Here is a 14,687-nt window from a genome sequence, read left to right as displayed (position 1 = left end):
TGTGGTGTCAGGCTGGTGCTTGTGGAGCATGACGCTCTTCATTGTGTTCACACAGCTGCCCTGAACTTAGAAGTGAGTAAAACGGGCAGCACAGTGGTGAAGATGAGAGTTTTAGGGTCACAGCTACTGTTGTAATTTACACATTGAAAGTCCTTTTTGACTACAGGATCTCAAAGAACTTGCAGACACTGACTAAACCTTCACGGCTTCCCAAAGAAGTAGAATTTACCATCTTTCACAATCATTGGAGGCTCCAGGAGCTCAGATGAGAATGATATTAATGGAAAACTCTTCTCCATGAATAGAAATACTAGAGTTTTGGACAGAGGGCTTGGGCTGGCTGTTGTTCTATGTAGTCCCATCCATTGAATGCTAGTCCATACGCTTAGAAGACCCTGCACTACGTCCTTGGGCATTCAAGATTGTACTCAGTTGAATAAATACATGAATTTGCATAACATAGCCAGGGTTTTTTGGATTATGAATGGTTAACATTGACTTGACCAAGAAATAGTGATTTTGTAAGAGAAAATGCACTTGGTCACGTTTGGAGTAAGGGATCACATTCCTCGTACTGTCTAAACAAGGAAATTCTGGGTAGTTCAGGTTATCGGTAGCACAGAAGCACCATACATGCATATGTCAATTCTTTTTATCTTTTTTTTTTTTTAATCTAAAATTCTTATTATTTAAACATATTTGTTTACAGGTACCAGAGTCATACAGTGGAATGCAGTCTGCAGGACAATCATATTTTTAAAAAAACAGTGCCTATTTCTTACTTGGAAGTAAAACTCAATTCCTTTGATCTGCTGGTGAAATTTACATGCTTGAACATGTATCTCTTGTTTTGGCCCTTATGATCTTGGCAATATTAACTGCCATCCTGTGCCAGCTACTAGTTTCTGCTTCTATTTTCCTCTTTATCATGGTTGAGGTAATTGGCCAGTGGTTGTAATTAGCTGGGTGAGCAGCCCTGGCTATTGCATCTCTGCTGATGACTTCATTAGGAATGAGAATGGACAGAGCCTGTGGGACCCCTGGAAATTAGTGTCATTATTTCTGCGCTGTCTGTGCTGCACCGACCGAGCATTACCCTCAGGCACCACCTCTAGACTGGTGGTTTTGCACATGTTTTTTAGGCAAAGCAGCAGCTCTGTGATAGGAGAAGAAAAGGCTCTGAAAGGACCTTCCCCCAGGTCCTAGTAAATGCTGTTTAGTTCATCTTATATTTTAGGTTTGGAAGATGTAGTATGAAATCCCAAATTAAATGTTATCCTGCATTTTTCTGCAGCATGGCATTACTGCCCTGATAGAGCTACCTACCCTATTGTACTGAGCTGCCTCCAGAGAAGACATCTTCCAGTCCTTATGAGTGTTGTGATGTTCCTCTTTCTACATGTATGAAGCTCTTTGCCTTACATCAGTTATAAGTAGCTACCCTGACTCTCTGACTATGTATTTTCATCATGGCCGTCTCTGAACTCTCACTTCTGGTGCCTCCTAAATCAGAGATGTCCTAGGTTGAAAAATTCACTTTTTCAAAAACACTACAATGTATATTTTTTGTGGACAAGTTTAGCTTTTATTGCTTGTAGACCTATCTTTTCCCCCTGCTCCATATCCTATTAAAGCACCCTTTCCAGGACGTCAGATGAGAAAAAGGAAATGGAGTGTTGTTTTGGCCATGCTGTGCACCTTCCTTAAACCAACAGCCAGTAGCAAAATATGGCTTATTGGTTTTCTTTACAGTATTCAAAAAAGAAACAAACAAACAAACAAAAAAAAACCACCAACACACACAACTGAGAGGAGGTTGGCTGTTCTTTTACACAAAGTAATGAATTTAGTTCATAGTATAGATTTCCTTTCCCAAAGATGGTAGGCTGATGATAACTGCCTTTTATTAGCTTTCACAGTTCTGTGGATTTTATAGCAGAGCCCCAACCTCTTGGTAATTTGGGGAAACAAGCAAATTTTAGTGTTGAGATCCACCATTAGAACCATCATAGAAAAAAATCAGTCCTTCAAGTTTAACCGGAGATTCAGCAGCCACTGGGAGGTGTTGGTAGCGTGCAATGCACCATTTTGATGAGAGCATACCAGGTTGTGGGCAAAAAGGACCAAAGGCACGAGGTGGATGTCATTAGTCCATGTCATAGTATGTTTCTGACTGTAATTGTTATGAGATGAATCAGTAGAAGTAAAGTTTTGCTCAAGGACATAGTCAGTTCCTGTAAAGAGAGTGAATCTCTTGTGTCTTCAGTCATGACAACATGCAGTAAGCAGCACTACCATGAATACGATCACACACAGGGCAAAATCTTTTCCATTTTAGATGAATAGCAACTTGCCACTGGTGCAGTGTCCAGTGAGATCAGTGCATTGTGGCTCTTGTCATAGAGTAATCCTAATTGAAAGGGATCTCTGGAACCGTATTGCAACTGCCTGCTTGAAGTGGGGCAAATCTCAAGAGCTGAATAGGTTGTTTGGGTCTCCAGTTTGGTTTTGAAAATTTCCAGACGTGGAGTTTCCACAGTCTGCCTCAGTGTTTGACCACCCTCATCATGTAATTTTTTTAAATTTATTGCAATTCCCCTCACAGTAAATTGTCTGCTGCCTCTTTCTTGCACCCTACACCTCTGAGATGAGCCAAACTCCGTGTCCGCTATAATCCCCTTATCTTGGTGAACATACTACTGAAAACACAAAGATCAGATGCTTCATGTAGCTTGACGCTATCGTTAAAGAGGACATAGAGAATGATGCGACTTCTGTTTAGTTCCAAAAGCTCTAAACCCTGACACGCGTGTAATGTGAACCCTCAGACCATCATTTTAGCAGTAGATTTCCCCATGTTTTCCCCGTTTCACTCCTAGGCTTTGAGGAGCAATTCTTCTGTTCGTAACCTTCTTGCCAGAGATTTCTTCCCAAATAGTTGCACGCAGCTCTGTAAATGTTAGAGTGACATTTGGACTAAGGTTGAAGAGCCCATGTTCCCCTCCTTGGTTCCCCCGTGTCTCTGCCAAGCTTCAGTGTAGCAGTACGACCTCACTCTTCACCTCCCAGGGCTAGCAGTAACATTTACAAGCTACAGTCTCCTCTGTCTGCAAATATTTCCACTATGCTGCTCAGTGGTGTTACAGCTCCTCCCTAGCCCACTTCTTTATGGTTACAGCCTGAAAAGGGAGATATGAAGTTTATCAGATAATCAGATAACATTTACCTTTCATCATGGATTAATTTTTATTTTTTTAACCTCCCTACCTGACCGGCGTCCCAGCCCCTTAATTAGCTTATCCTCTTCTGTGTGGTGGTGGTGACAGGAGGAGGCAAAGCATATAACAAGCCTGATGTGCATGGAAGCTGATACATCCTTTTCTAGAGGGTAGTCACAAGTTATCCTCAGGAGCTGGAAGTTACGTTGGCTCTTTATGGAAGTTACACAAAAGTGGGAATCCAGAGTGCAAAGCTTTGTGAGGGCTATTAATGCGGGGAGATTTATAATCCTGGATCCTAATGCACCTTCTCTGGAGTTTAGAATGTCTCCATTGAATTTCTTTGTTCTCGATGATCAGCAATCTGATGAGATTTTTATTTATAATGGTTGCTTCACAGATTTACTTAATTTCTTGAGATTTTGCCCTCTTTGAGCTGAACATTGCCAGGACCAGTTTACTAGATTTGGGTATTACATAAACTCATTTTACTACTGAACTAGAAAAGTGAGGTGTTCATCTTGGATTCACGTAAAACTTCTTGGGTAGTTCTGAAATAAATTCAGAATTGCTTCTGTTGCAATCATTTCAGTGTCTTAACTTTATGAATCGAGCTAAAATTTTTCTCTGAGTAAGGGCATTACAGTACTTTTTCTGAACCCTGCACCTTCATACAGATTTGTTGCCTGAGGCTGTTAATTGGCCTATGTTACCTTTTCTGCTTAGATTTTTGTATGTTTTACATTTTGTTGATTCATAGGCAATATTTTTTCCAGCAGTAATTCGATATTTCTACTTACGTTTGAAAAAAACAACATAGGAAACAGTTAGGAAATATATAACATACTGGAACAGGGAGGAGATGGTGGTATTGCAAGGGAAATGGTGAACAGGTTATTTATTCTGTTCTAACTTTCTAGATAAATACATAGGTGTGGTTGGCACTTCAGGTGTTCTTCAGGAACTTATTTTATGTGAACCCACCACCATTTCTAGGCTATTTTCAGGCTTAAATGTATGTTGAAAGCCATGAAACGTTTTAAATAATGCTATGCATTAAGTTCTGCAACATTTTTAAAATATACATTTGATGAAAAATACTAATCTGGATGTTATCTGACCTATGAAAACATCTGCTGGCATTTTTTGTCTATAGACAAATGAGTGTGACATGTGACAGTTACATGTGACAATTATTCTTACTGCTCCACCAGCATTCCTGCATCCCTGAAAATGTGATGAATGCCTTGAAGCTTGCTCTATTATTTCTCTCGTTTGCTGCTCGTTTAGAAATGTTTTGTACACGTTGTACTGATAAGGGCGTCTTATGTAATTACTCTACTTTCAGTGCTCATTTAGTCTTAACTGATGTACACTACTCAAATTTGGAGCATTTGAATTTAAGAAGGTAGCATACAAATCAGAGATAAGCCAGAGGTGAGAAACAGAACAGGCAACTTTCAGAAAATAAAAACTAAAGGTTGTTGAACATGTGGGATTTAGTTACTCTAGAACAGAGTAAAGGAGTTGGGGTACTGGTGTGCTGAGCTTCCGTCCTTTTGTAGAGCGGATGTATATCCACTGGGAGTAGGGAAAGAACCCGTCACCTTAATGTGATGCAAAGAAAAACTAGGATTAATGCTGCAAAAATACTTGGATATGCAAGGTAGTTACGCACCAGCAAAAACAGCCCAGGTTCCTTAAAATTCTGTTGTCTCTCTAAGATTTCCGCTGTTGTATCTTCATAAATTGTCAGTGCACAGCAGCTAATGCTATTGATATCTTGGCGGGCTGAAGTCTTTAAAGCAGAACAGCTTTGTTCATGCTAATGCAATAAACCTATACTTGCTGATTAGTGGTACTATTGGCAGTGCATTTTTTTAGACAAATAGAATGTCATCTTATTTCTAATGGTTCTCTTTATGTGGGTATTTAAAGATGTTTTGTTTTGTTTTGTTACTGTCTTTGCAAATGCTGGTGAATTACATTTACAGCCCTTCCTGTGGGTCAGCGCACCCGATGCTGGCCTTGACTCGCCAGCTGATTTCCCAGCTTGACCTGGGACCTTCCTCATCACTGTGATGCTGCCTTGGTTGGTCCTGGCCACCACCTAGGCCTGTCCTGCCTCACGTGGGTGCACCATGCCCCTGCCGCTCCTGGCCACCAGGGAGAAACTCTGCACTTGCTGCTTTCTGATGTGCAAAGTCATAACTGCCTGTGAGTACTTAAAAATCCAGTTATATTTATTTTCCACAAAAAATAGGAGCATTGACTCCTGGGCCATAGACAGATTTTGGCCTGAACAATTAGATCCTGACTCCCCAAATTTCCTTTGTTTACAGGCAAGCAAAATGCTGTATTTTCTTTCATCAACAATTGTGCACCAAGGTGGCATACATATAACATGCTCCCACACTCAGTTTTTGAGGGAACCAGCCTCACAGGGATCAAGCCTGGCTTTTTGTGCATGTTGGCAGTTGTTTTGGATGATGGTAGCTTATTATGCTTTTGTCTGAATGGGAACATCTGTTTATATTTTTAAAGTTGTATCTTAAATTTTTAAAGATACAACTTAAAATGTTTTTTTGCAACACTAACTCAAAATTGGTCCTGTTCATTATGTGGTGTTTGGGGAGCTGGGTCAGGCCCCCGGGGTACCTCTGTGCCTTCCTCTATGTCCTGTGGGTGTGTGGGGACACTTCTGGAGGTCCTTGCTTTCCATCTGGTGACACAGATGAGACCCACGGGGATTTAAAATAAATGTTTTTGGGCAAGTAAGAGCGCATCTTGGCTAGCTTTTTCTTCAGCTTTGTAATCTCTAGTTGGAGATGAGTGGTTATGAGTGGCTATAGCTGTATCCTGCTTTGTAACCCACTGACTTCCAAAAGTCACAGCTTCCTCTCAGGCAGGCTGCAGGGAGCTTCCTGAGGAACGTGAGAGCCTTTTTAAAATTTGCATGGGTTTTGTTTGTTTTAAAGTGTACTTTTGGTTTTCAAACAATCAAGGATGTTTTATTTGCGGTCATGTGTCTGCTAGTGGATATACTACAAGAAAAGCTGGCATGTTTGCATGGGAATGGAAAGAGGTATGCTGTATGCCTACAGGAGAATTTTGCAATCAGGTGAAAAGTTTGCTCTGTATTTCCTGTAGGTTTGAACTAGTATGCCTGTTCTTTTCCACACTAGCTCTTCGCTAGGTGTCTTGTGCCTCTTGAATTGGTACTGCTCTTCTCTGAAAGCTCTGTTCAGTGGGGACCACTGGTGGTGGCCAACTCTCCCAAATGTAACCGTATGGGGAATACGTGGTATGCCCTGATCCATTGTCATTGATGAAATCATGAACTTTTCATGAAGAGATTTTTTTCCTTCTTCTTTCACTGTCCTCTTTCTGGAACCTTCAGGCTATATTGTAGTCTGGGAGATGGAAAAGAGAGACAGAGACTACAGGAAAGCTAAAAGAGAGAAGAAAGGAAAAGGGCTAAGAATGGAGACTAATACAGAGAAAAGGTTAGAAAGCGAGAGAGAGCATAAGAGGGCTTGAATATTTTTCTGTCTCTGTATTCTAAGAATGCGCCTGTTGCCATCTCCCCAGGAGGTTTATGCAGAGCTTTGTGGGGAAGCAGCAGTGAATTGCTCCTTTGGATGCTAAGTGTAAAATTAAAGCTGGCAGGGTCTCAGAGCACAAGATTGGGAAGCTAATCGCTCCTAATAACATATTGATTTTCACAGATCTCTGGCATTATGTCAGGTCCATTTTGAACCAGCACCTGGTTTCTTCCTCCTCCCATCTCCAAGCTAATGGCAATGAAGCTTCTGGCTTTGGGTTCATGAGTAAATACAGCTCTGAATCTTTTTGTCTGTATAAATCTGTACATCTCAGCAACATGGGTGAAATGTCATGTGCTACGCATTGCTCCTATGCACGTGTCTGTGAAACATCCAAATATAATAGCTACCCTAAAAGTAGAAGGGTTGGAAGGAGCATGTGTGTATTTTAACTTGAATAATCGTGCTGCTGCCTGTATTTATGGTGCTGTACGGAAGTATTACAGTCCTGTTGCTGCACTTGGCTGAGGACAATCAAATGGATGCCTATTTTCAGGCAGAAGTTGCCAGCACAGGAGACTGAGGTCACCTAGTTGTTGCCAGGTTACATTCAACCCTGAACAGATTTTCTGTATGTGTTGCTCAGCAGTAACATGCAATCCTTGAGTTTTAGGGACTGACTGTCAGGACAAGGAGATAGGATTTATTTCTGTGACTGCTACTAAGCAATACCCCCCTCTGAAGGGCTATTTTTGTAGTTAGAGGGAAAGCTCTGCTTACAAGAAGATGTGCTGAAAATGCTCCCAGATACTTCAGGTGGTGAAGATTTGTAAGGTGAGAGTGAAATTTCTTATTTTTAAAAGATGCAAAGGTGGTCTGAACTGGGACAGGCTCAGGTCAGCATAGGGCACATACAAGGACAGAAACTTATCTTCTCCTGTAGTTGAGCAGAGACTGTTTCAAGTACTTCAGGCTATTTCATTTTATCTGCTGAGCTGTTGCAAGGATTCATTGCTCTGTTTGTAGTAGACTGACCAGAGAAGGGGCAGTAAGAAACACTGTGAAGTAATGCCTGAATGAGGCTGTTATTGGATATCAGCTGAAACACTGTCTTGATTTTCATATTAATTTTGATCATCCCTTCCAACTGGATGTTTGTTTCCATTTTCTTCTGTCTGGTTTGTCTCTTTTGATTAATTCTAAATTGGAATGGCTGTTGTATGGTGACTGGAATAACACAGAACTGGGTCCCCTTTGCATCCCCTAAACAGCAGATTGTGGGCAGTGCTTAGGAAAGGCTTTCCTGTGCACAAACTCACTGTAGTTTGCTTCAGTATTTACTTGGAAGAACAAGCAAGATGTTCAGGAGGTGGGAAACAGACATCTTGCTCAGTATGAGATCTTTTGCCTCTAACATTATCTTTCCCTTCCGGGGTTCCTTACTGTGTTACTCATTCCAAATGCAAGCCATATTTATAGCATTTGAATCTGGGGGAAATTTAGGAATCAGGATTATTTTCCTGACTTTTTGGAATCAGATTTTGATTCTGAAATCCTATTCAAAAATATATTTCTAGATTTTTCTGCTATCTTGAGCAATTCTGTGTGTTTTGCACATTCTTCTTACATAAGTATAATGTTGACAGTTGGCATTTCTTGTCTAGGGGTAGCAATTTTCTGTCCATGGGATCAGTGGAGCTGAAGGACACAGATTAATTATTTTAGAAGGGAAGAGACTCCTTATTAACACTCTTGGTGTGTTGTCTTCTAATGTCTGCAGAAAAACTCCAATTTCCAAAGTACCTAATGCATGGCTCTGTGGGAAAGGAAGCAGCAGAGCTGGGCCGCTTGTGACAGCTACTCCCACTCACAGTCCTAATATTCTCCAGCCCCCTTCTCACAGTTATTCAGGTGCTAGTGCAAGCAAGTGTTTCATGCAAGGCACATCTGAGCTGAAGGCGTCAAAAGAGCCATTTCATGCTTGACTGCATTTTCTAATACAATCCGCAGTGAGAGAGGAGGGTAAGGATGGTTCATGTGTACATACGCCCTGCCTTTGAGTGTATGTATAATATACAGTACATTTGGTTCCAGCTTGCAGCTGTGGGTGGCAAGGAAGAGTTGCAGACGTGAGGGGGAAGAGAATTGCACTTGGAAAAGAAGAAGCCATTCCCCCACCTTGAAAAAAGATCTCACTTTCCTTCTCTGTTTCTTGCCCAAGCGAAGATGCGAGTCCCCGGGGCAGCGCTGACAGCTGGTCCCCAGAAGGAGTATGTATGGCTGAGTGGGTGCTGCGTGTGGAGCGCGTTGTGTGCAGACCATGACCATGTGGGAGGAGTGCAGATAGGAAAACTGATGAGTCGAGATGCTGCTCATGGCCGTCTTGTTTTAATGGTGCTCACAGAAAAGCTTTTTTTTTGTATGTCCCATGCCTGGAGAGGTGCTGCATACCATCTAGTAGCAGTGGGTTGCTGCACCAGCACCACTGCAGTGATATCTGTCACAGGTTTCATCACCAGATACACATCTTCTTTATTGCTGTATCAGTTTGATACATATTCCTTATTTACCACTTCTTTTGCATATTTATTACCACGCTAACATTTAGGCCTTGAGAGGACAATAATAGTTGGCTCTGCTAAGCTTGCTGTTTCCCTCTAGAAGTTTCACTCATGTCAGCAAAAAGGGCTCTGCTGGAAAATACAGAAAATGGGCTGAAATATTTAAGAAGAACGCCTAGGTTCCAAATACTTGTTGTTGCAAATAATGGGATGTTAGCCTTCGGTGGTGGTGGGGGGTGCTGTTGAGAATCCCAAGTAAGAGTGCTTTAGGGAGCAATCCTTCCACGTGCCTAGGGAGCTTTTTTCTGCCTCTGGGCTTTTTATCTTTTTAAACATATTTTGGTGGTAGAAGTCCTACATGGAGCAGTCTATGTCACTGTCTTCTGTAGGAGTTGGCTCTGTGGAGATGGGGTGCTCTGTTTAATACATGTATTTAAAACATTTATGTAGATTTGTAAATTTTGCTGATAAAAGTGCTTTAGAGCGTATTCATGGGCTGAAACAGCAATTGCCATGCCATACTGGTTGCTGCAGCTCTATCGCAAGACTTTAATTCTGCCCCCCTTAGAGAAGAACATCAGTTCCTGCATGCAGCCCCCTAACAAATAGAGAATGTTAAGTACCAGAACTCCTTTCCTCAGCTGAACTCTCCATTTTCATTGACAGCCTCAGAGGAGATAGCAAGGAAATAAATTGTATTTTTCTATTTTTTTCTCCATACTCTTGGCTTTTGTTGTGCCTCCATCTCCTGCCATTTCCTGTGTTTGAATGGCACTTGAACTTGACATGGATTTTGATTTGTTCTTTTGCATTACAGTGCCACCAGTTGTGTCAGCAGAGCTCCAGGAACTGTTAGTAAGGAGGGGGAAGAAGAAGAAAAAACAAACAAACAAACAAAAAAACACAAAACAACACAAATCTAATGTGGGGAAAAAACTGTTAAGAAACCTGCTTCATACTCACAGATTTTGTCAGCTGAAGTATCCCTTTCATTACAACACAGCTCTGAAAAAGATGAAATGATTACAAGTAGAGTGGATCTATTAACTCAGTTTTAAATAATATTTCCTGTGTCCTTTTCCAAGGATTTGTACAGCCAACTTTTCATTATTCCTGAATAATGTGTACCCCTGGAAGCTCTTATTAGTGTAACTAACTTCAGCTTTGGAGACATCCTTTCCTATGTTAGTCCGTTCATTTTCATTCTGCTACTTCTGATTGTGTTTTTCTGGATCTCTAAAATAAATTGTATGTTTTGTAGAATTTTGTAGGTCATAAATTAATGACAATTTGCATTTAATGCCTTAGCCCAATTAATTTGATATATGAAATTCAACCACCAGAAACAAAGAAACAAGAATAGGACTTAGTTATGTCTTGCTTCCTTTGTATGCTTGTTGTCCAATCAGCCTTTTTTAGGCCAGGAACACCTTTATAGATGCTATTATTATACACGGTTTGGTTTTAAGAGGGGTTGTTCAGGGACAGTGGTGTCACAGACTATGATTGTTTGCAGTTTTTCTTTCCCTTTAAAGGAAATTCCTCACTGAATAAGCAACAGCTCTCAAGCGTATCAGAAATAGAAACTCTGGGCATTTCAAAACAAGACTAGATACTCTAGGAGAAGAGCTGTAGGCGTTATTTGAACTAGTCGTTCCAGCTAGTGGTGGAGAAGGCTGGACTAATGGAGATCACATTTTCTGGAAGATGTGAGAAATGGAGATCGCGTGGAAGTGTAACTTATTTTAATTTTTTGAATTTGTTTACTGATTCCTTGCAGAGGCCTCTATCTTGAGCTACGATGGCAGCATGTACATGAAGATCATCATGCCTATGGTCATGCATACAGAAGCAGAAGATGTGTCCTTCCGTTTCATGTCACAGCGTGCCTATGGGCTGTTGATGGCAACCACCTCACGAGATTCTGCTGATACTCTGCGCCTGGAGCTGGATGGAGGCCGTGTCAAACTTATGGTCAATTTAGGTATCGTATGAAAACCTCCCACTGCCCCTTCACTCTTAGTTTGGGCTTGTGATTAGTGTCCTTTAAAAAAAAAATTGTTTAATTTATGTTGGTTTGATTGGATTGGATTGATTTCTAAAATAGCTGCTGAGACCTTCATAATGATATTCTCTTGTGGAGATAAATTCTTTCCTGCATTGCTGCATGGAGATTTGCTGTCAGTTCTTCGTTATGGACAGTGTTGGTTTTTAAGTCTTTAAGTTCTTAAGTTTCCTTTCTTGGTCTGGGACTGGTGAGCTCTGTGTGAGACATGCTGCTTGGTCCATCTTTTGATCGGTTACATCCCTCATTCTTCCAGCATCACTCAAAACAGTCAAAGCCAAATATGGCAATTAAGCAAATGGATATGGTGGCAAGCAGAAGCCCTGTGAATCCCAAGCCTTTTAAGAATTGGACAGTGTTTAATGCAACTTGATCTTAGATATTCTATTTTGCTAATTATTTTTATTTCATATTTAGTATATCTTTCAGCCTTTAGGGCTTTTTATGTCTAGTAAAAACAACCAACCAACCAAAAAACAAAACAAAAACAAACAGATCTTTTGATCATGGTGGTGTTAAAACAAAGGCAACAGTAATAAAAGTTCATTCCCCCATCCCAGAAGGTTGTGTTCTGTCTCCTTAGAGTTACACTTTCCTAGAAAATAATAAAAGACCATTAGAAAAAAGTCCAACAATAATGACAGTGAAAAAGTTGGGAGGAAATTCAGTCTTCTGTATCCATTTTCTTGCCAGTCTCTAAATGTTGTGTGGAATGACAAATAGTCTTCTTTTTAGAGAACATAAATGCAGGAGGCAAAGCTTTCTTTCACTTACACTGATGCACCTTATTGCTTCATGTGAATCCAGCAATATAACTAAGAGATTTTTAGTCAAACCAGAACTATTTTGATTATTGGAAACGTTAAACCTCTTCTAATGTCTAGGGTACTTCATATGAAGATCTGTGCATGGTCTGCAGAAGCTTGTGTCAGCTTTCAAATTTCCAAACCCCACAGGAGCAAGCTTTCACTTTTTTTTTTTTTTTTTTTTTTTTTCTCCTCTGAACTAACATCATTTTCAAAGCCCTGCTATGATGATATCAGGAGCAAACCATGTAGTGGCTTTGTTTGTAGAGAGCAACAGTGCTATTCACCCATACCTATAGTAATGGCTCTTGGTTTTCATCTCCTGTTCTAGGTGGATATGATAGGTTTATCAAAGTCTTCATGTACCATAGATGAGCTTGAGTGATGATTTTAAGGTTCCTCATTCTCACCTGAGAGATATGTTGACCAGCAAGCAACCAGCTTATTTAAAAACTGTTTTCTAGCTATTTTTATTTTATTTTTTTGCTTTAAATTTGAATTCAGACCATGACCTCTGCTTTTGGGAAAAGAGAATGAGGAGAATAAAATGCATTTAAGCTAATTCTTACGTCAAAAATAGTCTCCAGCTACAGGGTATAAAAACATGTTCCATATTCTTGAAAAAAAAAAAAAAAAAGGCAATATGACATGGTTCCTGTCTGGAATATATATGTTTTCCTTAGTGCTTTACACATTTCTAGTTGAACTATTGAGTGTCCACCTAGCACAGGGGCAGTTGCTGAACTATCATCAGGTAGAGTGCAAAGAGAATAGATGGACTTCAGCTTTGACAACAACTTCTCAAAAAAAAAAAGCACTCTGATACTGATCTCTGCCTATATCTGCTCTTGACTGTAAGAATGCTGAACAGCAATTCTTTTGGGCCATTCTACAAAGAAATCCTGCAAATCTAAGAAATTTTCCTTCAGTTGGGGCTTTCCCGCTTTCAAAACAACAAGGTTACCTTGCTGTTGAAAGAGAGTTTGAGGAGGAATGACACCATTCAATTTCTGTTTACTGGAGGTCACATCTAACTCTTTAAGGAGACTGATCATAGCTAAAATGTCACAAATGAGAGCAGTCTTCATCACTAGACCCTGACAAAATGCCCTTATTGGTGAGAAGCAGTCATGAGCACCACCTGAAGACCCGAGCATGACTTGATCTGTGTCACCATCTCCCTGAGCATCTAGCCCATGACAAATGTGTTTAAACAAAGACTGTTCTGAGTGGTGAGTTATATAATTGTGCTTTTCTTAAAAGTCATTTAAAACTATTACAAAGAGCTGTCTTTCTTCTCCTTTGATCTGTTACATTTGATTACTAATTATTATTTATGTGGTTATTAAGGTCTTTCCTGTGTTGTATTTTTTTAATTTCTTTATTATTATTATTTTAATTTTTTTCTTTTTAACTCTTCTGTGTATTTCAGTTGTAAAGCTTTCCCATACCCCATCAGCCATAGTAAATCAAAAGATGGTATTCAACCCTTCAAAGGCCTGAAGCCTGCGGCCCGCACAGCAAACAGCCCTGAGAACAGAGCGTGCAGAGCAGCCTGCAGGGGCTGGCTTATCCCACCGCCTCCTCAGCACGCACCGACCCAGCCAAACAGGGCATATACATAGTACAGAAGGTTTCAGTGGGCTTGGGTGGGTGGGGGCTCACTGTAGGAGGTGGGAGGGATAAGACAAACAGTGAGGAGTAACTCTCTAAGAGAAGGTTCTTCAGGCCTTTCCTGTACGAGTGCCAGAGGCACTGCGGTCTGCATGTTGACAGCAGTTCTCACAGTAGTGTATGTGTTTGTTGTGTGAAGATATGAAGTCCAAATGCGACGCAGATCCCACTTCTGTTGAGAAGGACTCTGAAGAAATGGATCTAGTGTGGAAGGAGGAGAGAGAGAGAGATGAAGCCAGTCATGGCTTGTAACATGCTTGGGAATTACTTCAGATGCTGAGATTTGCATAAAGGGAAAGCAATGGCTGGTCCGATAGGGAGATACACATTCATTTTTTTTTTTTTCCTGCCATGGGTGAGAAAAGGGAAAGATTGCCCTTTTCCTCCCATGGGAAAGATTAGGTTTCACTGACTTTTGTTAAAGAATATTTCAGTTTTGTTTCATCCTGGCCAGGCTCAGCTTCAGGGCACTTATGACTAGAATAAATTCTGCCTACATCCTGTTCATCTGAGTCAGTTCTCCTGTAAGGAAGTGTAACCATCCCACTCTTCTACCTTTTCTTAAGATTTCTCCTCAGGGTTATCAAAGACAGTTTGTCTTTTAAAAATCTATTTTTTTAAATAAATAATTCCTTTAAACAAATGAAGCAGGCATATTTTCTGTTTTTCTTTCTTAAAAGCATGTGAACTTTTACACCAGCTTTTCTTTCATGCAGGTCATGCACTCATGTGCAGGTGTATTTATGTTCACACTTTTTCATTAATAACTTTTGAATAATAAATACATACAGTGACCCTTACTTTATATTTTTTAAAAA

The 14,687-nt window shown here is 40.4% G+C and overlaps 1 protein-coding gene across 20 annotated transcripts in view; it reads left to right on the top strand.

Moving 5' to 3' along the window:
- NRXN3 (neurexin 3) overlaps window positions 1-14,687 on the top strand; it is a 979,419-nt gene that overhangs the window by 318,094 nt on the left and 646,638 nt on the right. For all 20 annotated transcript variants that reach the window (XR_014693677.1, XR_014693678.1, XR_014693679.1 and 17 more), the window contains exon 9: window positions 11,105-11,308. Coding sequence is in view for 17 of the 20 variants with exons in the window: in XM_084521425.1 (XP_084377551.1) it covers window positions 11,105-11,308 (204 nt within the window). In the remaining 3 variants the exon portion in view is untranslated. The remainder of the gene's footprint in view (window positions 1-11,104; window positions 11,309-14,687) is intronic.

Source organism: Aythya ferina (genome assembly GCF_964211825.1).
Source record: "Aythya ferina genome assembly, chromosome: 5".
NCBI classification, from domain to species: Eukaryota; Metazoa; Chordata; class Aves; order Anseriformes; family Anatidae; genus Aythya; species Aythya ferina.
The sequence above is the reverse complement of the archived record's forward strand: the minus strand, read 5'-3'. Positions and strand labels throughout refer to the sequence as shown.